The sequence below is a fragment of the Lycium barbarum genome, chromosome 4, assembly GCF_019175385.1.
Source record: "Lycium barbarum isolate Lr01 chromosome 4, ASM1917538v2, whole genome shotgun sequence".
NCBI lineage: Eukaryota > Viridiplantae > Streptophyta > Magnoliopsida > Solanales > Solanaceae > Lycium > Lycium barbarum.
The window spans coordinates 5,373,285-5,401,165 of NC_083340.1; the positions used below are offsets into that span (position 1 = coordinate 5,373,285).

A 27,881-nucleotide genomic window follows, 5' to 3' on the forward strand; every position below is an offset into this window, starting at 1 on the left:
AAACTGACTCTGGAGCTGTATAGAAAAAGTTGCTTGTATTTGCTTACCTTGAAGCATTTGGTTTTCTCATCAAATTTGAACATACGAGCACTCTTTCTTATATTCTGTCCGTTTAAATTTTTTAATTTATGTGACATTGTTTGATTAAAGGTTTGTGATTCAAAACAAATTATAAATATTTTTATGATTAACATCTGATCATTAAGAATAAAATTAAAAAATTAATTATTTTATATATGATATTTTTTTCGAATAAATTAAAAAAAAAAAGTGTGTCACATATAGAAATAGAATTGATTAGAGACATCGATTTGTTTTATTTTATTTTATTATTTGTAAATACATCTAATTCGAATTTATTCTGCGTAGAATTTACTGAAGGGAATAGCGCTATGGGTTTAAATGGGTTGCATGTTAAGTACGTGGCGGAAGAAATTTTATAGGTTTTGGCAGGTGGATATATGGTGTCTTTTTTTGCATGTTGTTATTTTTTATCTTCCTTGTTTCCACGTAAGTGAAGAGAATAACACTCATAACATTTACACAAACCAAAACTAAATTTGTTTGATTGGAAATTAATTAGAAACTGTATAACTGATATCTGAGCTGTATAGAAACTGTTGTTTGTATTTTCTTACTTCCGATGAAGCATTTGGTTTCCTCATCAAATTGAACGTAAGGAGCATTATCATATACCCTTTCCGTCAATAGTTTATGTAATATTGTCTGATTGGACAAAATTTAACGATCTATTAAAAAAACAATCTAGTCTAAAATAATAAATAATAATATTTATATAGTTATGAATCATCTCATTAAGAATAAAAGTAAAATTTTAAACTTAAATTATTTTTAAGTATAAAAATATAACATTTTTTAGGAACAGATTAAAAAAGAAAATTCTACCACGGAAATTGAGATATGGAGAGCATCAGAATGGAGTGGTCCTTCTTATATGAATACATTTGATATGCTAAACCTTCTAGCTCTACTAATTGGATTCATTATGTTAGGAGCTTTTAAGCTTTCAGAGATCAAATTAGCGACTAATATTAAAGGGACCTCATGATTCAATTACACTTTTTTGGTGGTATATTTTTTAACTTGATGATGAAAGAATTAGTGTTTGGATATTCAAATGTGAATCCAAAATTTAAACTCTATATATTCTAACTTTTAAAATTCTTAGATTTGAACTCATTATATCTTTAAATAATGATTCATGTCTACTATTTATTGTAATTTTAATAAATTTTCACAATTAATCTATGCTTTCGAAAGTTATGAATGCAATCGGAGAAATTACTTTCTTTTCCAAAGAGTAAAACAATTATTTAATCTGTCTTTAATAATTATTTGATGTTTGTTGGCGAAAGTAAATGCATCTGTTATTTGGGTCTACGATCCGCAAGATACAACCTAGTCATTTTATTTTGATTAGCAGCTTCAAAATATACACAAGAGCATTCTCTTCTTACTACTCCCTCCATTTATTTTAAAATAAGTGGAGTTTCACAAATTAAAAAGATTTTTTGTCAATTTTTTTTTGGTAATGAAATGTGAATTATTACCATAACAAACAAATAAGCATTACATCCTAAGGAGCATCTAGTGTTCTTAACCACCTTCTAGGAAGGTTGTCTTGAAACTACTAGACCTCGAGCCAACAGAACTAGTTACATAATCTCTGAATCAAAACTTGACACCTACGGGCTCTCTTTGAACAATTCAGCATGCCTAATCTTTCCCTGACCTCCTTTTGTATCTGTACTGTAACAAACTCTTTATTTACATTTTCTTCCTTGAATATTTTCCAATTTCTTGCTTGCCATGTGTAGTATATCAATGCTCCCCAAATTGTTGTGACTATCTCCTTCTGGAACTGCTTCCACCGTCTTCTTTTAATCCATCTAATTGTGTCATGTACTCCCTGGCATAGTATGGGAATACCCAGCCATGTACTCAGTGTGTTCCTGATTCCTGAAATCCATTGGCAATCAGCAAACAAGTGGCTCTGCGTTTCTATCACTGCTGCATCACACAGACAGCAGGTCTGATCGTCTACCTGTATGTTCAACCTCGTTAGTCTCTCTTTGGTAAGCAATCTATTTTGGCATGCTAACCACACTATCATCCTCTGCCTAGGTATCATAATTTTACTCCACACCAGATCAGCTTCCCCAAACCTTGGCATAGTCCCCAACATAGTCTCATAGCTTCTTGAAACAGAATAAGCACCTGTTGGGGTAAGTTTATACCTATCTCCTTGATACCAGTCAACCATTTGAGTCTTCAAGGAATTTAACTTCTTCCAGTACCAACTACAATCCCCAGGTGGTATATGTTCCCATATGTTCTCCTCAGACTTTAGATAGATGCCATTAACCCATTTCACCCACAAGATATCTTTTTTGCTTGCCACTTGCCAAAGTAGTTTTCCTACGGAAGCAATGTTCCATTTACTGCACCCTTTAATGTTAATTCCTCCATTCTTCTTCGGCATACAGATTTTGTCCCATGCTACCAAAGCAATTTTCCTTTTCTCTTCAAAAGCTCCCCATAGAAACTCCCTACATTTTTTGTCTATCTCCTTCAGTACACTCTGGGGCAGTATAAATACCGCACCCAGAAGTTATATATTGAAAACAGCACTGCCATTATAATTTGTAATCTTCCAGCGTAGGAAAGGTGCTTAGCATACACATCATGAATTCGACTAGTAATCTTATTCACTAACTGCTGGCAGTCCATGCTATTCCATTTCTTGGAAGTAAGTGGCAGTCCCAAATATTTCATAGGCAAGACTCCCATAGAGAACCCAGTTTACTAATAATTTCCTCCTGAATTTTGTCATCTACTCCAGCTATGACGATATTGGACTTATCCAAATTTGCTAGCAGCCCCGTAACACCACTAAAGTGATTGAGTGCCTCCATTACTCTAGAAACTGACCTCATATTCCCTTTGCAAAAGATCATGAGATCATCCGAAAAGATCAAATGAGTCAATCTAGTACTTTTACACATAGGGTGGAATCTAAAGTCAGGTAATTCACTCATTTTCCTAAGAATTCTTGACAGATACTCCATGACAAGTACAAACAAAAGGGGTGATATGGGGTCACCTTGTTTGAGACCCTTTTTCCCTTCAAAATATCCATGCCCTTCCCCATTTACCTTTACTGAGAATTTAGTAGTTGTAACACGAGTCATGACCAGGTTAGTAAATGTTTCTGGAAAACCAAATCCTCTCAAGGCTTCCTCAATAAAATCCCAACTTACCATGTCGTATGCCTTCCTAAGATCAATCTTCATGAGACACCTAGGTGATGCTGTTTTCCAATTATAATGTCTCAACAAGTCATGGCAAATTAGTACATTATGCACTAATGATCTTCCCTCTACGAATGCTGCTTGGTTGTCTGACACAAGGCTAGTAAGAGCTTTCTTCAACCTCAAACACAACAACTTGGAGATACACTTGTAGATAACATTGCAACAAGATATTGGCCTGAACTGGCTGGCTACTACAGGTACCGAAACTTTGGGAATTAGAGAGATTATAGTGGAATTAATCTGTTTTAGTAATTTACCATTCTCCATGAATTGTAGGACTGCTTGGGTAACATCATTTCCCACCAAACTCCATGCTTCTCTAAAGAAACCGATGCTATAACCATCTGGTCCAGGGCTCTTATTCGTATCAATACTGAACATGGCTTGCTTCACTTCATGAGCTGAGTATGGTCTGACCAGTTCCATCTGTTGTACTATTGAGAGTGTGCGTCCATTGTTAAAACAACTACCGAATGCTTTGATTCTATTCTGCTCCTTCCTGCCCAGCAATTCCTCATAATAATCCACAAACACACGTGCTATAGCTTGCCCATCAGTCTGCAAAACTCCATTCTTATCTTGAATCTGAGTAGTAGCTTGCTGTAGCCTTTTGTGCTTGATTATAGAGTAAAAATACTTTGTGTTATCATCTCCCAATCTTATCCAATTTGCCTTACTTCTTTGTTGCAAGAAAATCTCAGCTAGGTACGATGACTTCCTAAACTGCTGGTATAGCTACCTCTCTTGATTTTGCAATATGATATCAGATGGGTTCTGATGTAAGTTCCTCTGCGCTTGTGTTAAAGCTGCCCTATCTTCCTCAACCTCAACAAGTATATTCCGAAAGTGTTATTTGTGTAGGCTCTTGAGACCCTGTTTCAGCTGTTTGAGTTTCTTAACCACTTGCATCATATAACACCCCTCCACAGGTGCTTGCCAGACTTGCTTAACAGTATCTAGGAACTGAGGGTGTTTTGCTCAGACATTACAGTATTTGAAGGGTTTCTTAGATCTGTTATTACCCCCTTCTTTTGTAATTTTCAATGGGCAATGATCACTTATCCCCTCTACTAGGAAATTGGCATTAACCACGGGCATATTATCCAACCATTCTCTATTAACAAACGCCCAATCTATTTTGGAAAAGATTCTACTATCTCCATGCTTATCATTCCAAGTGTACCTATTTCCTCCATGTGGTAACTCAATCAACTCGCAAGCATCGACACACGCCTGAAAATCCACAACTTCACTCAAACGTACTGGTGTGCCACCAACTTTATCATCTGTATGTAGTACCGAGTTAAAGTCTCCCATAATCAACCATGGTATTGTGACTCTCGTACTTAGGCTCTCCAACTGACTCCATAACTCCCTTGTCTCCTCTTTGGTGTTGAACCCGTATACAATTGTCAACTGAAACTCCAATTGGGATACTTTATCTCTAACAATACATGTAATACTTTGAGCAGAACCAGTGACCAAACCAACCTGATAGTAATCCGGCCTCCAAGACAAGTAAATTCTCCCATTGTAATGGTGGTCTAAATTTGTAAGGTATTCCCAACCTCCAAACATACTTTCCGCAACATGCTCTATTTTGTTACTTTTCACTTTGGTCTCCAACAATGCTACCAATCCAATACTTTCATTATTACATAGGAGTTTTACCTCCTTTTGTTTGTTAGGGGCGTTCAAGCCCCTAACATTCCAGCAAAGGATGTTATCCGGTTCCTTTAGGGGCAAGATCAATGCCTCCCCCATGTGCAACCTGACTGCTTTGGTGTGACTGGCTTGTACTTGGTCCTTTCAGCACATCAAAAGGGTTCTGACTATACACCCCTTGTTTCCCCTGCACCTTAGGCATCCTGCTCGTATTTAGTGGAGACGCCCAACCTGTACGTTTATCTTGTTGCTCCGGGAACTTCCTAATTGCTTCTTTAGCTTTAGCCCCTTGTAGTTGTCCTTCTTTAGCCCCTCCTTGTGTTACACATGTGTCACCTTTCCTTGGCTCTGTGACCTTACCCATTAGTGGTGTTGTTGCGTCACCCCCTACTTGCTCTGGTTAAGTGGGAGAATTATTCCCCTCTGAAGGAGTAGTCTTCGCCACTAGTTGTTGTTTATTTGGTGGAGACCTAGGCTTCTTCATCCTGCACTCTACCTCAGAGTGCCCATATTTTTTACAATACTTACATAACACAGGCTTCCAATCGTATTGAACTTTCTGCTCGATGATGTTGCCCTTCTCATTCCTAAAATACACCTTATCCGGCAACAGTGTGTCCACATCTACCTCTATTAGAAGTCTCACAAAATTCAGCCCAATCTTCTTTTCAGTGTTCTTATCTGCCATCAAAGGTTTGCCAATGAGACTTTCAATTTTACTTAACCCTTTAGGGCCCCAGTACTTGAAATCCAACCCTAGCAATTTCACCCCAAATTGGTACTGTATACAGCTCCTCTCGAGTGAACTCAATATCCTCATTCCAAGCTTTTACAATGAAAGGTTTATTATCAAACTGATATATCCCACCTTGTAACACCTCATTCTTCCCTTCCGGGTTATCAAACCTCACCAAGACTATACCATTTTTCAACATTGAGATTTTGTTAATTCCATGTTTCCCCCACTGTCTCTGTATGTATCCTCTCATCACAGCGAAAGGGGGATGAGCTCCCAACACATAGCAAACGACCACATTCCTCCAATAAGCAATTTCTGATGTTATGTCCTTAATTTCAATTTCGCATACAGGAGACTTACCTTCCCTGATTGGCGACACAAAATCGAGTTTAAACCCAGCATTGGATATTTTGGATATGTCGAAATTGTCCCAAATTGAGCCTTTTCCCCTTATCTTTACTTCCGCGTGTTACGTCCCGTATTTTTATACATTGGGACAACCCGGATTAACTATGATAATTTAAGGCCAAGACCAATCCGGGATTCGAAGTCGGGACTTTTGACCATTTGATTTTTATTTTGAGACATAAGTTATATATGAAATTGATGACATTGAACACTTAAGAAAAATTGGGACCACAATTCATAAAATTGGAATTAAAAATCTTGTGCAAAAAGGGGCATGTGGCCGTGTACAATGGAAAGGGTCCCACACATTGTGTGGCCAATTTTAATTGGTCCAACACATTGTGTGGGCCAAAGACAACTAAGAGATATTTTGTATACTCTTAAAAGATGAAGACCAAGTCTTCTTTCTTCATTTGCTCACTTCAACACTTAGAAAAATAAGAACTTGGGAGCTCCATTTTTGCCACTGTTTTCGGCCAAGAACAAGAGAAAACCAAGATCATTTCAAGCCTCCCTAAAAATATTTCCTTGATATAAACCCACTATATTGAATTCCCTAAGTAGCATGGAAGTATTGTTTGGGTCATCCAACCATTAGTTGTGCCTATTTGCAAACCCTAGCCTGTTGGTGGAGGTGAAGAACAAAGGTATGTTTTGCTATTGCTTTTGTGTTGCGAACGTTTATTTCATGTTGTAGTATGTTAATATGGATGAAATTAGTGAAATATAGTATGTTGGAAGTGGAGTGTGTGTGCATTGTGTTCTAGCCGTGTATATGGGGGTAGAAAATGGAATTTATGAATCAATTCTTATATCATGTTAGATTGTTGGAGAGTGGGGAAGAGAATAAAAAGTCCTCAATATATATATATATATATATATATATATATGTGTGTGTGTGTGTGTGTGTGTGTGTGTGTGTGTGTAGTGTGGACGAATGTGAGTCCTATTATTATGCTGAATATCGCATTTATATTGCTTAGCGCTTTAGTTATCGTCGATATGAATTCTAGTGGAAATAAGTGTTTAATGACTCAAGAATGATGTTGAAATGGTAGGGGCTGATCTAAGGCTTATTGTACGTTCGATGTAATTCGTATATTTTATGAGAATGATATTGTTATATTGTGGATTGTGATACAAAACATGACTTGAAAATGAGGAAAGTGAAAAGAGGGCTGCTCTCGGCTAGGGACTGTTTTCGGCCAACATTGGAGAAAATTTTTCGGATTGTTAGAAATGTCATGCGAATTGTTTAGAAAGTCCTCTAATATTGTTGGTAAGGATTTGGGTTGAAAATTGAATATATGAGCTATATTGTGGCTTGAAGGTAAGCCGTCGAAACGAATATTTGGGAAGTTGTCAAATGGTGTAAAAGAGAGCTACTATTATTATTTTGCCTTTCGAATTGATTATCGATGTTGCTAGGTTGGTTGTTGTTGTTGTTTTTGTTGATTTTGAGCGAGTTAAATTCTCGGGATGGCCTATTTACAGGGGAAATGCTGCCGAATTTTCTGTAGAATTTAATGAATAGTTGGAATGAATGGCTTAAGGGCCCTTAGCTAATGTTTGGTATTCGTTGGCGTATTTGTAGACCTTGGGGAGCCCGAGGCGTAGATTTGGATTAGCTTTAGACTGACTTGCTTGGAGTGCGTACGAGGTATGTAAAGCAACCTTCTTTTCTTGGCATGCCTTAGTTTCACATAGGCTAGATTAGAGCCTTAAGGAAATTCCAAATCCGAAATCCGAGCATGATATGATCTATATATATTCCTTGGCACTCCTATGTATGATTTGATGAAAAATGAACCATTATGTTTTTGAAAGAAGGGATTTCCAAACTTTGTACAAAAAGGGTTTTACTTTAATGAATTTCGTAATTTTTGAATGCCATATCTTTCGCATAAAGGCTCGGATTGTTCCAACATTTTCATAAGAGTTTGCATGATGTATAATGAGTATGTTTTCCATAAGCGGGCCTGATTCGGGTCGATACCCATCCGTGGGTCCCGCGACCTTCCTTTATGTAATTCGGAGAATCTTTGAAAGAATTTGGTATGACCATTATTCCGATTTCAAATATGATCATTTTAATTATGTTTGAAGTTATGATAATGATTTTATGCATATGACTACTCACGACTCTATTCGTGCATTCTGTTATTCCTTTCGCCGAGTCCCGGGCCGGTTCTGTTATCGTGCGCATTGTGATATACTCCGGAGTTATGCTGTGTTTATGGTTCACCGAGCTACTCGCAAAAGAGGGTCGGGTTCCACCTATATTTGGTGTTATGCTGTGTATGGCATTATGTTGTGATGTGATATGTGACGGGGATACGGAGACTTGAGACTTTCTGGTGTTATGCTGTGTTATGGCGCCATCGACGGGTGGGCGACCATATTCTTCTGTACCCGATGCATGACTTACATGTTTTTGAAAGTAAACAAATTTTGATATGTTGGATTTGCACTTATGTTTGATACTCCCATTTCGTTTATATCTCAGATTTGCTTTCTTTACATTCTGCTTTGCATACTCAGTACATATTTCGTACTGACCCCCTTTCTTCGGGGGCTGCGTTTCATGCCCGCAGGTACTGACGCACAATTTGGTGATCCACCGGTTTAGGACATTGATGTGGCGCGATCGCGCCGATAATAGACGCGAACGCGCTGAATAATGGCAAAAAACCTGCGCGAACGCGTCCTGTTAAACCGCAATCGCGGTGAAGAAAATCATTAAAATGGCGCGATCGCGCTGAACGAAAATGGGCAGTACACAAACAGAATGCTCGCACAGGAGTGTATGCGGAGCACAACATGAAGAGAAGGAAAATGAGAAAGATTTTATCCTGCCAGAGCCCAGCAGCTCCAGTTCCGAGGGTGAGCAGAGATGACCATAGCACGCAGTGCTAGGAGGTATGCTAAAAAAAATAAAAAAATTCTGTGTTGATGTAATGCAGTGAGGACACTGCAAGTTTTTTTAGTTGGGGGTAGGAACCTCCTCGGCTTTTCTTTGCCAGAGTTCTTTTCCTGAGGGGGGTTATATTTTGTTCAAACTGGCATGTTTAGGATATTACTTAGGTTGAGTAGAGTAATTTTGTTTTATTTGGTACTACTTGGTAACTAATGGCATGTATTGTGTTTTGTTGGAAATTTTTGACCCCTCGAAATCTTGAAAAATGCATACTTCGAACAGGATTGATTAACATGATTGATTCTTTATATGACATTATTATTATTGGGGTATTGTATGTGATAAATGACTACTTAGGAGGTCACAAGTGCAAAAATAATTATCCTTATGCTAATGTGTGTGTGAGCTGTTAGTTTGATTCTATTTATGCATGTATATTCTAGAACTTTCCCGGTTGGTCTTGTATGAAATCCGAAAGTTAGTTTGGTTGCGAGATGATCTTAGGCTTTCTTTGTTGAAATAGTCACTTTGCCTAAATAAGCCTTACCAAAAGTGTTAAATACCCCTAGTTTCCCTTTTGAGCCTTTCTGACCTTTTTCTTGGCTAGCCAATTATGAAACCTTACCCTTTGTGCAATTAATCCATTTCCGCACCCGTTCACTCCTTGATGCTACTAGTTAGATGAGGCAAAATGCCTAAGTTGGGGGTGAATTAAATGTGGAGTACATGTTAAAAACATAAGTTGGGGGTGGTAGAGTTTGCTAGTGAAGATTCGATGTGGTAGTTGCGTATATATATATATATATATACATAAAAAAAAAAGAATAATCAGAAAATTGTAACGCAAAAAGAATTGTAAGTTGGTTAGAAGTAAAACCACATCGAGGTCGAAAACTGAAAGAAAATAAAGGGGTGGAAAGAAAAGAGGCGAATTAAGGTGACAAGATGTTGTAGTGTTCAAGGAGGGTGAGTCACTAATATCCAAAAAGTATCCGACCCGTCCCTAAACCTACATTACAAGTCCTAATGTGATCACAACCGAACGATCCTAGGATGAGAACATAGAAAATAAGGGCAAGCCTATGGTATTTGCATGTTTAAATTTGAATTTCGTTGTGAGTGTGAGTGTTTTTCTCTTCTCTTTCGTCTTCGTCCCATTCTTGTCGTATATATGTGTGTTGGGACATTCTTTGGTCTATGTGAGGGCATAAGGATGAGAATTGAACAAAATAAAGTGACCGCCTAAAGTAGCGTTTGTGTGCACCATAATATGTTCGATAATATAATGTCATTCATTGAAGCTTCATTGTTAGTCGTAGTGTTCTTGAGTTGTGTATATTGCTTTAAAACAGAAATTGGGGTGGTCCTTAGAAGAAAAACATGCATGCCGGTAGTTCAGAGTTAAAACCAATGTAGACATTGTTATTCTATAATATCTAGGTGTTAGATTGAGTCGTGATTTTGTATGGCTTGCTTGAGGACAAGCAAATACTTTAAGTTGGGGGTGTTGATGTGGCGTGATTTTACGCCACAATCGATGCTTTTTAACTATAAGTTTTACTTGTTTTTAAGCAAGTCTACGTTATTTTACGTAGTTTTTGTCATGTTTCAGGTAATACGAGGTCCCTAGAGCCTAAGTGTGGAAAACAAGCAAAAAAGCTGCAAAACTGGAAACAATTGGAGGTTCTGGAAAATTTCGTGGAAAATTACTCTGCGCGATCGCGCAGGTAACCGACGCGATCGCGCAGACGCGCGTTATTGAGTCTACGCAGTCGCGCAGGAACGACACGCGATCGCGCCTACGCGCGTTATTAAGTCCACGCGGTCGCGCAGTAACGACACGCGATCGCGCTGAAGGAAGAGTCCTATTCTACGTGTTCGCGCAGTGACTTGGCGCGTTCGCGTAGAAGGAAATTCTGCCCAGTTCGACCAGAACTCGGGTTTTGACGATTTCTTCCATTCCAGGTCCTATAAATAGAAAACTAGGGCAAAACATTAGATATCTTTGGCAGCTTTCACAAGTTGGAGGCTAGGGTTTCTACAAAAATGTTCTCTCTTGTATTTAATCCTTGTTGATGGAAATCTCTTGGTGACAATTAAGATTGACACTCTTGTTGTGCTTATTTATTCATTTGCATTGTTCTTAATCAAGTAAGTTTTTGCTATTTTAATTATTCTTTTTCATGAATGTTTTCAAGGGATTAGCTAACCTTTGAACTCGCCCATTTACTTTCTTTGAAACTCGGAAGAGGAAGAACGGAGTTGGGATAGAATAATTAACATGAATTTGGGGCGTTAACCCTCATCTAATGGAAGTTGACCTAGGAATAGGCAATACCACTTGTAGCCATATTCAGGTGTTCTTAATGCTCCTAATTGCTTGAGGGATCTTCAATTGGGTAGTCTAGTTAATCTTCGGAAGAAGTTAATTTAGAGTCATTATCCGAGGCTAAATAACATAAACTTGCTATTATTTTTAATTCGTGGAATAGATTGGATCGTTACTTGAGAAGTAGTTTCCTTTATTCCATTCTTGTTGCCATTGATCAATTTACTTGCTTTCTAGATTAGAATTTATATTTTCGTATTTTATCAAAACCTTATCAAAAACCATCATTGATGCATTCGGGCATAGCTATTGTTAGTAATAATTCCTAATCTGCTTAAATCGCCTACATATTGTTCTCTGTGGGATTCGACCCCCAACCTTGTTGGGTTACTATATTTGACAACGTCCGCGTTATACCATTAATAGGTGTAATTTGAGCGTATCAGACATCCTCTCCTGCCGTTTGGAGTGCTCGTCTCGTTTCAGAGCATACACTTTTGGTATATATATATTTTGTTCGCTATGTATGTATATATATTTGTTTCGGGGTACGGCGGGGCCCTGTCCCGCCATATGTTTCGATTGGTCTGTTTAGAGGTCTGTAGACGTATTTGTGGGTGTGTGTACCTACTTTTGTATAGTTGTGTTGATTTGACCCTATTCGCTATGGCAGCCTTGTCGGCTTTTGACATATTTGACAGCCTTGTCGGCTTTTGACATATTTGACAGCCTTGTCGGCACTTGACATATTTGATAGCCTTGCCGGCTTTTCGATATAAGTATATGTATATGTTTGCGCTGAAATGTGTCCGATACAGTTTGATATGGTTTGAGACGGCATATAGTATTTATGGCCGTATATGCTATTTGTGTGTGATTCGATTGAATAAGTACGTCAGGGTGCCCAACTAGGGCGCCAGTCACGGCTTACGGGGTTGGGTCGTGACACCGCGTCTACCTCATCCGCCCATGATTGCCTTCCAGTGCTGTTCGACATTTGTATTGTTTCCTCCCATTCCTGCATAATTGTTTGGGACCCTACTTTCTTCGTTGGTGGAGTCGCCGTCACCCTAGTTGCCGCCGCCCCTGTTTCCCCACTTCCAACCACAATCGCTTCATCAATTTCCAATTGGGATGGTAGTTCAACTTCATTCGACTCCTCACCTACGATTGCCATTGTCGCAACTGTAGACGGTGTTCCCGCAGTGTTTACACCCTTCGCACCTAGTTTCTTCTGGTTATCCTTCATCTTCATCTGTGTATCCCCTTTTTTTCCACCTTCCTAAGCTTCGATTGCCTTCTGTGTAGGGATTCGAGTCCTCTTCCCCATGGGTGCGCACGCTAAGCTAACATGCGCTGAGAGTCCTCTGATCCACTGCCCCGTAATTTTACTCTTAGTTAAATACATCAAATTTTACATAACCAAAAAATCATTAAAGATGGAGTACTTTTTTCCAAAGCATTGATCGAAGGTATGTTTGTAAAAAATACTTCCAATTTTCTTTAAAGGTATGCTCAAACTAAAAAGTAAAAACACCACTTATTAGGATAAAGATCGAGTATTATCTTGTATCTCTCTTTATATAGTACTCCCTCCGGATCAAATAAAGTGTCCACTTAAGCCTTTTTTTCTTGGGTCAAAAAAAGTTTCAACTTATCAAATCAAGAATGAATTAACCTTGTTTCTATAGATTTGACCCTATTAAGTGGTATGATCAAATCTCAATGCATATTTAATTAGGGGCAATTTAGTCAAATTATCTATTTTTGTCCAGGAGTTAATATTTTCTTAAGGGATGTGCAAATGGCTAATGAACTTTTTTTTTATCCCAGGGAGTACATACTAATAATTTTAAGTTGAACGCAAATTGAGTTTGTTAGTGGTCACACCCATGACCCAACCCGTAACCCCGCACCTTAAGGCTTAGGGGCTTTGTCTCGAAAGTATAAATTAACTCTTACTGATTCAAGTAAACGTCAAACAAATTCAAACTTAATCTAATTCATCCAAGTTTTCCTCGTATCAAACACATTCATTATTCAATTTTACTTTTAGTTTCAGTCTACTTGCATCTTATGCATATGTATAGTATCAATGCGAGGATGATTAACTGTTGGTTTTGTTGAAGAGTTTATCTGCACCACTAATATAGGTCTCAACCCCTCAAAATGATTTTTTTGGCCTATTCGAACTTTCTCGATTAATGTTTGTGGTTTGGACTTGCTAGCTAATTCACACTACATGCATGCATATGCGTGGTTAAATTGGTTTATACATTAAACTACATATAAGCAATAACATTACTTAATTACGTACGTCTAATTGTCTAAATCTCTAAAAAGTAATAAACATTATAAATTATGTTATATTACATACATGCTCCTATTTTAGAGCGTATCTATTATACAAGTAAAGTACCTTTTTGGATTGAATTTGCTTACAAATTGCTTAAATTTCAAAATATCATAGTTTTCGGTGTTGCAATAATAGAGGAGAAACATTTTAATGAATGAGACTCGTAAATTTCCTATGTGTTTAAAACGTACTACTACTATATACCAATTTAGAAACAAAGACAGTTCATTAATCAAATTAACTTAGAAAGGAAATAGGAAGTACATCATTATTAATTACTCAAAAACATTAATACAAGCACACCAAGCTGCCTGAAAAACACACACCAAAACGGTGATTATTTATTCATTATTATTACTAGTAGCACTCATTTTTTTACTCATAAAAACAAGCAAGCCAAGGCTATTACAAAATCCTCTAGACCAAGCTGCGGGTTCGAATTTGGCATTGCTGAGGAGCAATGCGACATAAACCAGGTAGGCTTTGGGCAGTCCTAAAAGCCTCTCTCCTTTCTCTTCCTTGCAATTCTCCTCTTTGTTGTTGCTGTTGCATCACTTGCCTTATTCCCTCACAACGGCATTGCTCGTCTTGAATCTGTTCTAGCTGCTGACAGCACCTGTTGATCGAAAACACTAAATTAAATTTTCACTAGCATGAATGTGTGTGCCGAGGGTCAATTGAAAACAGTTTCTCTGACTCCCAAGATAGGGGTAAGATCTTCGTGCACTGTACCCTCCCCGCACCCCACTGTATTGGGTTTCACTGGGTATGTTGTTGTTGTATGATTGTGTGTGAGAGAGTGTGAGTCGTCCTAGCTAGATTGTTCATTAATTATGGTTTAAATATTAAGAATTGATGCAATAAATTATATACAGTAATCTCTCTCATTTTTATGTCTTAGTTTGATTGCCCATAGAATTTAAAACATCAAGACAAAATGTTAACAAATTCTCTTTAAATTTTGTTTTAGAAAGGCCGGTGAAATTAAATACTACTCCTAAAGAGGTGCTTTCTTTTTTGAGAAGACACATAAAATTAAAATAGAGTGAATATTTAAATTGTTTAACTTAAAACAGCCAAAAAGACCAAAAAAAGGAAAAAGAAAATCAAAGTCAAAAGTCAAAGAAAAGATAGTCTAAATCCAATACCGTACTTCCTCTGTCTTGCTTTACGCGACGATATGTAACGCAAAGTTGTGTGACGATATGTAACGCAACACCAAATTAAGAAGAATAATTCTTTTTTTTTTTTAAAGACTTGTGGTCTAAAAAAAGTAATAAATATTTTATATCACTATAAATCATCTCACTAAAAATGAATTTATATATATATATATATATATATATATATATATATATATATGACACATAAATTAGGATTAAAAGAGTAATAGTAAAAAAAAATTGGATTAAATTCCAACTAATATTACCTTGGGAATGCTTGGCGCCAGTCTCTGGTTTGTTGATCCATTTCCTCTTCTTCTTCTTCTTCTTCCTCAGTGAATCTGCTGCTTTGTCTTAAATACTGTTCACAAGAACGTAAGTTCTGTGCCCTTTGTACTTGCTGCTGGCAACGTTGAGATATTTGTTCCCTTGGGTTTTCAACGTCTTCTTCAGCTATGGTAATTGTTGTACGAAAGCTGGTAGCTGTAACAGCCATAAAAAGTATGGCTAAACACATTGCTCCAAACATTGTTACTTTAGCCATAATGTTGAAGGGATAATTCTTTTTATTTTAATGGAGATGTGAGGGTGTTAATGTTATGGAGAGAGTGTGAATTTATGGGGGATTGAAAGGGTTGCATGTTAAGTACGTGGCTGAGGAATTTTTATTGGTTTTGGCATGTGGGTGGTGTATATTTTGCATGTTGGTTTTGTTTAGGTTCTTTGCTTCCACGTACCTTTTTGTGAAGAGAATCTACAGTATTTTTACAAACAAAAGCTAACCAATTTTGTCTGTTTGGTAAGTGAATTTGGAAGTTATACAAATTGGCTCTTTCTCTTTAACTTTGTCAGTGAATTTTTCATTATTATCGTTTAATTTATCGATTCCAAATCCGATCGAACAAAGAAAAAGAAATGCTGTAAACTGACGATCAATTTAAAATTTATGAATTTGTGATGAAACCTAATAAAGTATAATGGTAATTTGAATTAAGCTTAAATAAAGAAATATAATCAGTAAAAAATTATAAAAGAATTAACCTAGAGTCTTTTCAGAATTGACTTGAGACTTGGGACTGATAGTCCGCAAATTAATCACTGCTAATCTTTAGAATCAAGACTATAGGGTCGTATTAAGAGTATAATGTTTTATACTTGGATTAATTATAAGACCAAAAGATTCTTAAGGTATACAGCGGATCGATATATTACAATATGATGTAAGAATCCAATTAGCTAACCAGTAATTACCGGAATAGGCTCCCCTCCAGTATAGATTCCCTCAAGTTTCTCCGGTGCACCCTTAATTGAGCGATATCTGTCCACTTATTCAATCAATGGTCTAAAATTAATTTCTTTAACTATTTGTCTAACTATAGTTAAGAAACATAACTCATGCAAATCAATAATAGAACAAGCAAATCGATGGGTAGGAAGCCATTGTTCTATCCAAAATCAAGACTCGGATAAATTTGCTAGGTATGAAGCAGTCTTCCATTAAAACATCAGTGCTGTCCATTATTATAAATTTGCTAGGTACCTTCTTTGATAAAAAGTAACTGAAACGACCAAATTGAAATACTCCAGTTGAAGTCCTTGGCTTTTTTAATTAATTTTTGGCTGCAATTTATGAGCAGTTTCAATAATTGACTTTTTCTGGGTCTATATTTTGCTATTGATTTGCAGGATTTTTTTGTTTTTTAACTATAGTTAGATAAATAGTTAAGGAAATTAATTTTAAAACATTGATTGAATAAGTAGACAGGTGTCACTCAATTAAGAGTGCACTGGGGGAACTTGAGGGGATCTGTACTGGAGGGGAGCCGGCTCGGTAATTACCTATTAGGCCATTACAATGGGATTAAGTGTGAATAACATATACATACATGGATGGATTATATTGTGCAGAAATACTGTAGCACAATAAAAGGTGACTAAGAGATGACTTTATAACGGACATGTAAATCATGTCTCTTGTAGGCCGTTTGGTCGTGCTTCTAAAATCAGCTTATTTTAAAAGTATTTTTAAAAAAAGTACTTTTATTGAAAAATAGTTCGTGTTTGACTAATTAATTTAAAAGCGTTTTTGAGCAGCAATTAGTGTTTGACTAAGTTGTTAAAAAGTGCTTCTAAGTGTATTTTTTTCAAAAATATTTTTCAAAAAGTGCTTTTAGACGGAAGCTATTTTTTTTAGCTTCTGAAAAATAGTTTCTGCTACTCCCCAAAAAATACTTATTTTATCCCAAAAACTTGACCAAACACTGTAGTTTTTAAAAATAAACACTTATTAAAAGAAAAAAATAAGCACTTCTGGAAATATAAACTTGGCCAAAGGCTATTAGTTTACATAAAAAAATTCTTCAATTTTCATGATCTGTACAGAAATGTTAGGGGTAAAACAAATAGCTTCCCCTACCAAAAATGGAGTCGCCCGGACTCGAACTGGAGACCTTCAGTGTGTTAGACTGACGTGATAACCAACTACACCACGACACCTTCCTGTTCAGTTTAATAATAATAAATATACTAGCTATTTGTACAGAGGGCGCTTTATAACCTAAATCTACCCAAGAAATAAATGGGATTCAAAAAGATGAGTAATAAAGACTAGAAAGAAAAAGAAAAAACTTAAAGGTGTGAGGAGTATTGATTTTTAAGCTGCCACAACCACTGCATTATGTTAGTGTTGTCAATTCAACTAGTCACCATTATTTTGTTTTGAATTGTGATTTTAAAAGTCACATAGACATGTTGGGCTTCAATAGAATACAAAATTAGTACTTATTCAATATGTCAAGATTATGCTCCCTACTGATGTTTATCTTTTTTTGCAAGTAATCCGAGTTTGAGAGTATGGATCTTGACATGAAAAGTCAACTCAAAAGTAAAGTGTAGACCATGTAATGCATCAAGTACAGAGAATTGAAAATTTTAAAATTCATAGTTGTTGGTTGAAATATTGGAGGAGGACATTTACTAGTAAATAGTTAAGAGAGGCTGAAAACTGAAGCTATGACAAATTGACAATTGATTGATTATTTCCATTACAATATTGTTAGCAGACAGAATTGAAAGTTACGTAAGCAGACCGGCAAATGAAATTTTTGCCCCACTTATTAACTACAACTAGGACTTCTACTTTTTGTTAGACTCATAGAATTTTATTTTATAAGTATTATTTAATTAGATTCAGTAGATCATTATTCTAATTTTCAAGCTATCATATTAGATTAATATGAAACGTATTTGTGATCGGCCAATTTAACTTGATAATATAAAAGATTTAGACACTACCAATAATGTACACTACTCAAAGCAAAAGCACAACAAAAAAATTTAGTGTGGTAGTTGTCAAGATAATAAAGCCCGTGAAAATATGACCTTTGGGCAAATTCAACCTAAAATGCTAGCTTATATTTTACAGAATACGTGACTTTTCTAGTATAAAAAAAAATAAAAAATTGAACCAAACTAACACAAAAAAAAAAAAAAATACATAAGTAGGTTACACGCACTAATTTGGCCTTTCACGCACAAATTCTGAGGCCTACAAAAAACACTTACATAGTCTACTAAATTAGGCCTACTTATGTGTTCTCTGTATCTATAAACATTAGGATGGTGACTCCTATCATTTTTTAATTACAAAAACATTGTATTTATGAAATGTAAAAAAATCAATAGCTTTCCTTTTCTCGAGTCCGGAACCAAAATGCCCCCAAAAAAATCACTTTGAACCAAAATATCTCAACAAAAAAAAAGTTACAAAACTACCTTTAGCGCAGTAATTTACTGCGCTAAAGCAGTTCACGGAGACGGAGTCGTTAACAGCTTTAGCGCAGTAAAATACTGCGTTATAGAAATAGTATAAAAAAAAAAAACTATAACGCAGTAAAAATTTTACTGCGTTATAGAAATAGTACCAAAAAAAAATTGGCCAACTTTATTTTTTGCCTTGCGGTAGTTTGTCCGCATAAATCTCGAAAAAATAAGCAAGTTAAAAAAAAACGTGTAAAACGGACGTCCGAGCGCAAAGTTATGACCATCTAAAGTTTGACGACTTTACAACTAGCTTTTCTCCCTATATTTTTTAGAATTATATTTAAATTCAAAATAAAGTTATGTCTTGATTAAAAAATAACACGCTTAAATCAAAATCTTAAAAAAATAAAACACCGTAAAGTTTCCAAACAAAACTTACTTCGGGTATCTTTTCAACCCCTAAAATGACTATCCGAACGTCTACGTATCCTTGATGTGTTGAGCCTACATTATTGTACGCAGAAAAAATATCAGGTTCTATATCAAAATTGACGTTTCGGAGTCTTGACACACGACTAATCGTTGGTCAAAGTATGAAAAAAACACTAAGTTTTTTCAAACAAAACTTACTTCGGGTACCTTTTCAACCCCTAAAATAACTATCCGAACGTCTACGTATCCTTGATGTATTGAGCCTACATTATTGTACGCAGAAAAAATATCAGGTTCTATATAAAAAAATTGACGTTTCGGAGTTTTGACACACGACTAATCGTTGGTCAAAGTATGAAAAAAACACTAAGTTTTTTCAAACAAAATTTACTTCGGGTACCTTTTCAACCCCTAAAATGACGATCCGAACGTCTACGTATCCTTGATGTATTAGGCCTACATTATTGTGCGCAGAAAAAAAATCAGGTTCCATATAAAAAATTGACGTTTCGGAGTCTTGACACACGACTAATCGTTGGTCAAAGTATGAAAAAAAACACTAAGTTTTTTCAAACAAAACTTACTTCGGGCACCTTTTCAACCCCTAAAATAACGATCCGAACGTCTACGTATCCTTGATGTATTAGGCCTACATTATTATACGCAGAAAAAAATATCAGGTTCTATATAAAATATTGACGTTTCGGAGTCTTGACACACTACTAATCATTGGTCAAAGTATGAAAAAAAAACACCAAGTGTTGCAAAAAATAAAGTTGGCCAATTTTTTTTTTTGGTACTATTTCTATAACGCAGTATTTTACTGCGCTAAAGCAATTAACGGCTCCGTCTCCGTGAACTGCTTTAGCGCAGTAAATTACTGCGCTAAAGGTAGTTTTGTAACTTTTTTTTGTTGAAATATTTTGATTCAAAGTGATTTTTTTGGGGGCATTTTGGTTCCGGACTCGAAAAAAGGGAAGCTATTGATTTTTTTACATTTCATAAATACAATGTTTTTGTAATTAAAAAATGATAGGAGTCACCATCCTAATGTTTATAGATACAGAGAACACATAAGTAGGCCTAATTTAGTAGACTATGTAAGTGTTTTTTGTAGGCCTCATTCACGCACAAATTTTGTGCGTGAAAGGCCAAACTTTTTTTTTTGTAGTCCTTTCACGCACTAAATTAGTGCGTGAAACCTACTTATGTATTTTTTATTTTTTTTTGTGTTAGTTTGATTCAACTTTTTTTTTTTTATACTAGAAAAGTCGCTTATCCTATTTTACATGGTAACAATATCAGACCTACCAAACCAAAAATCATACCCAGTATATTCCACCAGCGAAGTTTGGTGAAAATCAGACCTAACAATGGTAACAAAATCAGACCTATCAATCGTTGTTGTTGTCTAATGTTGGGCCTCCTTAATTCAGTTGAGTTCTGAGCGTATGATGGAAATGTTAAGTCCCACATCAATTGAGGGTATGAAGATTTCCTTATATAATTTTGGATGATTACGTCCTCATAATTCATCTTTTGGGATTAAATTAGACCCAAAAATAAAAAATTCGAAGAGCCAAAGCTGGAATCTACACAGTGCAGACTGAAAAGAGTTTCTGTCAAAAAATCCCATGATGGCACTTTTATCCTTGCCCACTTTTAATATATCCAACTACTCCTTACTTTTTATTAGTACTATATTACTTCAAAATCTACAGCTCCAGAAAGTGAATAAATAGCAGTCTTGATCAAGATTGGAACAAGTCCACCTCCAAAATACTTGCATGGTCCCAAAAGCCACACCTTATCTATTCAAAACTGTTATTATTGTGGACCCATAAATCTCATGTTTTAAATTATAATGACAAAGATCTTCCTGGGAAATTGTAAGATATCCTTAAATGGGTTGGCGCCAGACTGCCAGTATTGATTTTTTTTTTTTCATATATACTTTCTCCGTTTCAATTTATGTGAATTCATTTGACTGGATACGACATTTAAGAAATAGTAAAAACTTTTAAAACTTGTAGTTCAAAATATGTCTTGAATATTTGTGTGGCTGTGAATAATTTCATAAAGTGAATTTGTTTCCAAATTAGAAAAGAGGTCATTTATTTCGGACTAAAAGGGAAATAGGTTCACATAAATTGAAACAAAGAGAGTATATTTTTCAAATTTTTATATCAGTGTGAATTCAGTTCATGTTGGAGGGTTGAATCATTCCAATAATCCAAAAAAAGAAAAAAAATTGAAATTTGAGATTATCCCAACTTTCTATTGGTCGATATTTTCTTCGGGTATAATAGAGTACCCCAACTTTCTATTGGTCGTAGTTACTCTTCAAAATTAGGTAGAAGAAGAGGGAGATTCTCAAAATGCGGAAAAGGATCCAATGAATTAAACAAGTAGCCGCTCTTAGTTCAATTTGGTAAAACGTGAATCTCCAAAACTCAATGTCATAGGTTCAATTTTTATTTTATTTTAATAATTTGGGAGTTGAAATACGATGGGGCGATGATTTTAGAGAAGATTCATTTTGCTTTACACTAATTTACAAGTAGAATAGCATCTACTGGTTATTTTTCAATCCAGTAGTTGAATACTCCATAATAATACCCTCAAATTTCACGTATAGAATTTGAAACTCTATGAAAATAATTATTTCTCCATTATAGTCGCTGAAAATGGCTATTTGTGAATTTTACCGTTTGACATACACAAGTGACTAATACAAAATGATACCAAACAATGTGGTTATAAGTCACTACCAAGAGATTGCATTCTTTTTCCAAGTAACATTAAAACTAGACATAAAATACTTCACTCTAGCGCCGTGGTTCAAACAAAACACATTAGATATTCATAATTAGCTACATCTGGTTAGCATAATCAGTTATATAAACTCAAAACTGAAAAGTTCAACTACAATCTGCTTAGTATCTGTGTCGAAGACCGCCACTGAATCCAGATGGATCTGCTCTAATAACCGGCATACCAAGCCGGTCTAATCTACCTGAACCGGGATAAGCTTTACCACTGAAGCTGGCGTAAAACGAACCCTTTTGTGAGTTAGTTCTTGACTCACCGTACCCGTGAATCGAGTACCTTTTTGTTGAGCTCGATCCCTCATAGTTAGGCCTCTGTTTCGGTGCGCTCATTGAGCGTACCTTAGCCTTCGAGGACTCGGTGTAGGACATGTAGTTAGGATGATCAGAGTAACCACTCAAGCAACTGCTTGAACCGTGGCTCTTAGTTGGAGTAAACGGGCCCCTCTTTGAGCTACCGCCTTTTGATGAAGCCGAGTAAAACTGAGGGCTATTGTCAGCAGTACAGAAGCAAGCTTCATCAAGATCTTCATGATTTCCACAGGACGATGGGCTGGGAACCGTTTGATGAGCTGTCGATTCCTTCGATGTTGTTAAGCTATAGCTGTATTGTTCAGAATTCAAGCTAAGATGTGAGGAGTGAAAGAGGTTCCTTTGTTTAGGCGTAGCATATGGTCTCCCGGTATCTATCTCGAGGATCTTGTCACAACTCTTTTCATCATCAATAGAACTGGTCCTTGCAGAAGATCCTTGGGATCTAATTCGTGCCTTTTCCGAATCAATCACCTTCCAATTTGATTTCAAGGTATTCCTCTGCATTGTTAACACTCCGTGTTAGTCATTAATAATTAAAAATAGTTGCTGCATTTGATTAAAATATACCCCAGACAACACCTTGAGCAGAAGTGTTTCGTCGTGCTTCAAGCTCCTTGCGCGGATAACATGCTCGAATTTCTCTGGAGTTGTAGGACTCTACAATAAAGAACACATTTGATCAACCATAGGCGGCTTAGAGAAAACTAACACAATACCAAGGACAAGATTTCATTTGCTAGCCAAATATACAAAAGATGTATACACTCTTAGATATAAAAATGTATATTATACATTGATATGCAAAAATACACACTTTTTGGCAATAATGTTGGTGTGCGGCTATTTATGTCAATTTCACTTGTGTTAATTACAATATTACTATAATTAACTCATTTAAAATAGAATAAAAACGTGTGAAATGCTTTGAGCTTTCCCCCAACAAGTAAAAGAATTTTAGTGTCACATGACATGTTTATCCACTTGCAAAAGAGTAACTATTATAAGAGCAAAAAAAAAGTGGCATCTTTACAACAGATGGAAAAAAGGGGTGGGGACTGAAGTGAATGTTTGAAGTATGTATCTTTATTCTAGAAGAAGTCATTATCAAAGTATGGAACTGCTTTTAAAGACCCTAACTTTATAGTATACCAGCTTTTAAACGAAATAGGAATCTTCTTCAAATTTGTAAAATTAGAGGGGAGGAGGATCAAATTAGCTTACAGCATGAAGAAATTGAACAGACTTAGTGCTCGAGTGAGGGGATCCTGAGACCTGTGACCGCCCAGCACGAGCCCTCGACTGAGCTCTGGTTATTGCTTGTATTTGCCGTAGATAATCAGCAGTTTGTTGCCTCACAATGTGACCTCTCACCAGTGCTTGAAGCTTCACTAGCCCCTTCAACGCTCTTAAAGCTCTCCTCGACTTCAAATTACATGAAAAATTCCGAACTTTTAGTAAACTATTTCCATTAAATGTAATTACTAATTGGCAATCAAATAGTACAACAGTAATTTAATGATGCCACAAGAAAGCATGAATATTTTCGAAGGTATTGGCGCCTTAAAACATCATTTTCACAACCCTGAAGGCTTCTTCTAAAGTGAAGTCTGACATTTTCAGAAGATTATGACATATGAGCATTCACCAAACTTCCATTAAAGAAATGAAAAGTACCATAAAAGCTTCTGACTTTCAACTCCCCAAGTACAAAGAAATTGTACTACAAAGAAAGTTCTCATCTCTTTTCCTCTTATAATAATCCTCTTGGAAATGGAGGGAACAAAATCAGACTCAACAAGAATGCTACACTAGTTAGGCCTTAAAAAGAGAAATCAAGAACTCCAAAACTAGCACAAAAGTTCTGATCTCAAAAATATTTCGTAGATAATGTTCTCAATCATATTGATTATCATCAACTAATTCAGCAAGTGGTCCACAAGAACAGCTGAACTTTCATGATAAAACTTTGCCCTCAGGGCACAGAAATGATGATGTTTCCATATACTGAACTAAGTTACCTAACACTTAGACATATTAAGTGTGAGATATTAATATGAAATTCCTCAGTGCCTAACCAACATAGAGTTTCAGGTTCCAGTCATCATCTGTGATGCTCAAAATACCCAAAAATAGAAAACAACAAAAGAAACACAAAATTCCAAAAATTTCTCACTAATTATTTTCCTTTTAACTTAATTTTGGTTTTAATTTTTGAGATGTAATTCAAGATGTCCATCATATAAGAAACAAAAGAGTACCTCATTACTAAATACATACAACTTTAACATCATCAAACAATGCTTGTGACCTTGCTGCTGGCTGTAATAGTAAAACCACAGTTGCACTAATGTACAAAAACACAATCAAAGTGAATAAAAACAAGAGAAAGACAGAATAGGATCCCAACTTGGAATTCACTTTTAGCCCGTTTCTCAAATTTTTTATACAGAGTACAGTTTATCCTATTTCTTTAAAGTAAATTAATTGAATCTTGAAAACTCCAACCTAACCCACTATATTTCCATTTTTAGATTTTCAGGTCCACACGTCCTATTTTGCCCCATAACTCTTCTATTCATTCCCACTCGCCATGTTCCAACTTTTAACCCCACCACCACACCCCTACACCCACGAAACAAAAAAAAATCCCCTTTTTTCTTGAAAAAGGGAAATCAAATATGCATAGAACACACTGTAAACTACTACTACGATATAAGCTACGTCGGTTTGTTTATTACCAAAAAACACAGCAAAAGAGGACATCGGAAAACAACTTCAATAACAGAACTTTCGGCCCCACAACAAGTTGTTTTTTTCTCAATAACATAATGAAAATCAATATAAAAAAAAGGAATTTTTACAATATCAATTCACCTAAAAAGTTTTTTGCTCAATAATATAATTAAATCAATGCTTAAAAGGGTTTCACACTATCAACTCACATAAAAAGTGGTTTTTTTCTCAATAATATAATAAAATCAATGTAAAAAAAAAAAAAATCAACTCTACCACTTCACATAAATATTAACTACTTGCAATAAACTACTAAGCCAGATTAGCTGCAACGACATGTTAAAGATTAATATTCTTTACATTACTACTATATACATAGTTAAAACCATCATATTATTTACACTGTAATAACTAACCAGGTAAGCTATCAACAATATAATAAAATCCATGTAAAAAAAAAAAAAGAATTTTCATGCTATCAATTCACATTAAAAAATTTACTTTTTTTAATCATATTATAATAACTAACCAAATAAGCTCGAAAATGTGATTGTATAACAACAGCAGCCCAATCTTCAGGTTTACCAACTGAGACTCCTTTTCTTTTAACAGCCACCGTAGAGGAACTTAGAGAAACACCATTCCACGTCATCACTGTACCACCACTAGTATTATTATTGTTGTTATTATTAATACTAGTAGTTGTAGTAGCTCTACCACTACTAGTGAGTTTCACCACCGCAGCAGCAGCTTGTGCGGCAGCAATAGCAGCTTCTGCCACGACAGCAGTTGCTTCTGCGACAGCCATCGCACGCTTTGTCGGATCAACAACACTGACACTGCCACTAACAACAGCGTTGTTTTCAAGTGAATTTGATGCAACAACACCATCACCACCACCACCACCATAGTGTGATGATTTAATAAACGTAGAGTCTTTTTCTTTTTCTTTTTCTCTGTAAGATTTAACAAAGCTCCATTTTTTCTTTGTTTGTTTAGTGGGGTTTGGAGTTTGGTTAGAAGGGGGTGATGAGTCGTGTTTTTTGAGGCCAAGAAGACCTCTAAACCATTTGGATGCTTTCCCCATTTATTCAAAATATAAAAATGGGATTAAACAGAACATTTTTCTTCTTTTTTTTTTTTTTTTTTTTTTGCAGAGAAATGGAAGTGAAGAGGAAGAAAAAGAAGAAGAAGAAGACGTGGGAAGATGGGAGATTTGTGAGAAAATAAGAGAGAAGTCTAATGATAATGTGCTACTACTTCTTTCTTATTCTTTTATTTATTACTTGGGATTATAAACTCTGTGTTTGTAATTTATTGTAAACAGTGGAAGTAATATTTACTCCAATGCTGGGAACTGTATACATATGAAGTGACGAAATTACCCTTGCCAAACTCACCCCACGCACCCCAATATAAAAGTTGAGAAAAAATCTTTAAAAAATAATTTATAGATATGAATTTATGATTTATTACAACTTATATACTACTACTAGTTTTGCAGTTTTTGTTACTTTTTATTTATTTTTAGAGTTTTATGCATCTTCTACATGTGTATGTTGAGTGAATTGCACGTGTATATTGAATCATGTTATATATAGTTTTCTAAAATTTATGTCAACATTATCAAAACAAATTGCGTATAACAATTATGCATAAAATTAATATTAAAGTACAAGTTAATGAAATGATGGAGAAGGATCGTCTAATGATCAATTGTTTGTCGAGGTCGAGATGATTGGATGTCATTGGGACGATGAACAATAGAAGTTTAATTAAAGATACACAATGTCATTAATAAAAATAACATAATTAAATAGTAGTAAAAGACTATAATACAAATTAAAATTAATAGTACCTCTTTGTCAACCAATATTATAGTATTAGGGCAATACAATAGGATTTGATAAGGGATCTAGTGACTCACTTGGTTGTCAACCTGAACTTTCAACTTATTAGTGAGGGTTCAAATCCCCACGTTAAGTCTTTATATGTATATATATAGTTTCTCTTCAATCTACCGAACATAGTTTATTAAAATATTTGACCCTAATAAAAAATGCTCATTTAAAAAATCTAAAAGATCAAGAATTGCTAAATACATATTAAGGAGAATATTTGAACCTATCCAAACAAAACGGACAATTATTGAGACTAGAGAGAATTATGAAGTATTTGTATAGTTTTCCTCTAAACAACACTGACGTGGTGCGAAATGGTGATAAGTGACAACCTTTTCAAAAGTTACGGAGTATAATTAAGGATACAATTGCCTTTGAAAATATTTTATGTTAGGTAACCTTCCTTAACCTTTGGTTGACAAATTAGTTACTTCATTGGTCATTTGATAAAGCAGCTTTCCTCGAAATTATTTGAGACGTACTTCTCAGCTACCCATTTTTTTTATTAATCTATGCCAAAAAATAATTTCTTGAAACTAATTTACCTTTATACAATAATTTATATTCATACAAAATATACGTGACTCATTTAATACGACAAGTTTAAAAGTCTTCTCTTTTTTTTAAACTTCGTATTCAATCAAATGTGTTCACATAAATTGAAACGGATGGAATATTGATTTACTCCTTCCCTTTTTATGTGATGTTATATAACTGAACGCGGGATTTAAGTAAGAATCATTTTTAACTTTTGGAAATTCTTGTTGTAAACTAAATTATTGTAACACCCTGTACCTTTAACCTAAATTTTGACCATGATCCTAGACTTAGAAAATCAGATAAAGAATGTAGGAATTTGAAATTTCCTCTTCAGTTATAAGATGGTGGTTTATGCCCATGAACAGTGACCGTATTTCAATACAGCCCGTATTTCAAGTAGTAAACTGGTACCAAAGATTTCTGAGCATTCTGGATTTGGCAGTTGGAGGTTACATTGT

The 27,881-nt window shown here is 35.4% G+C and overlaps 3 protein-coding genes and 1 non-coding gene across 5 annotated transcripts; all 4 read right to left on the bottom strand.

Moving 5' to 3' along the window:
- Window positions 1-1,672: 1,672 nt before the first annotated feature.
- LOC132637097 (uncharacterized) lies at window positions 1,673-2,751 on the bottom strand. The gene is made up of 2 exons (XM_060354245.1): window positions 2,653-2,751; window positions 1,673-2,602 (listed from the first exon to the last, which is right to left on the bottom strand). Exons 1-2 carry the CDS (start codon window positions 2,749-2,751, stop codon window positions 1,673-1,675), a joined length of 1,029 nt encoding a protein of 342 aa, XP_060210228.1.
- An 11,240-nt stretch (window positions 2,752-13,991) lies between these two features.
- LOC132634956 (2S seed storage albumin protein-like) lies at window positions 13,992-15,510 on the bottom strand. The gene is made up of 2 exons (XM_060351145.1): window positions 15,179-15,510; window positions 13,992-14,365 (listed from the first exon to the last, which is right to left on the bottom strand). The coding sequence occupies exons 1-2, from the start codon at window positions 15,454-15,456 to the stop codon at window positions 14,167-14,169; spliced, it is 477 nt and encodes a 158-aa protein (XP_060207128.1). The 5' UTR covers window positions 15,457-15,510; the 3' UTR covers window positions 13,992-14,166.
- A 1,824-nt stretch (window positions 15,511-17,334) lies between these two features.
- Window positions 17,335-17,408, bottom strand: TRNAV-AAC (transfer RNA valine (anticodon AAC)). The gene has a single exon. It is a non-coding gene; the product is annotated as a tRNA-Val (tRNA).
- A 4,440-nt stretch (window positions 17,409-21,848) lies between these two features.
- LOC132634958 (protein IQ-DOMAIN 22-like) lies at window positions 21,849-26,251 on the bottom strand. Of its 2 annotated transcripts, none has more exons than XM_060351148.1 (4): window positions 25,512-26,251; window positions 23,522-23,671; window positions 22,829-22,906; window positions 21,849-22,747 (listed from the first exon to the last, which is right to left on the bottom strand). In XM_060351148.1, the coding sequence occupies exons 1-4, from the start codon at window positions 26,067-26,069 to the stop codon at window positions 22,043-22,045; spliced, it is 1,491 nt and encodes a 496-aa protein (XP_060207131.1). In that variant the 5' UTR covers window positions 26,070-26,251; the 3' UTR covers window positions 21,849-22,042. The 2 variants fall into 2 exon arrangements, with proteins under 2 accessions (XP_060207131.1, XP_060207130.1); XM_060351147.1 differs by having other exon boundaries at window positions 23,471-23,671; window positions 25,512-26,248.
- Window positions 26,252-27,881: the final 1,630 nt, after the last annotated feature.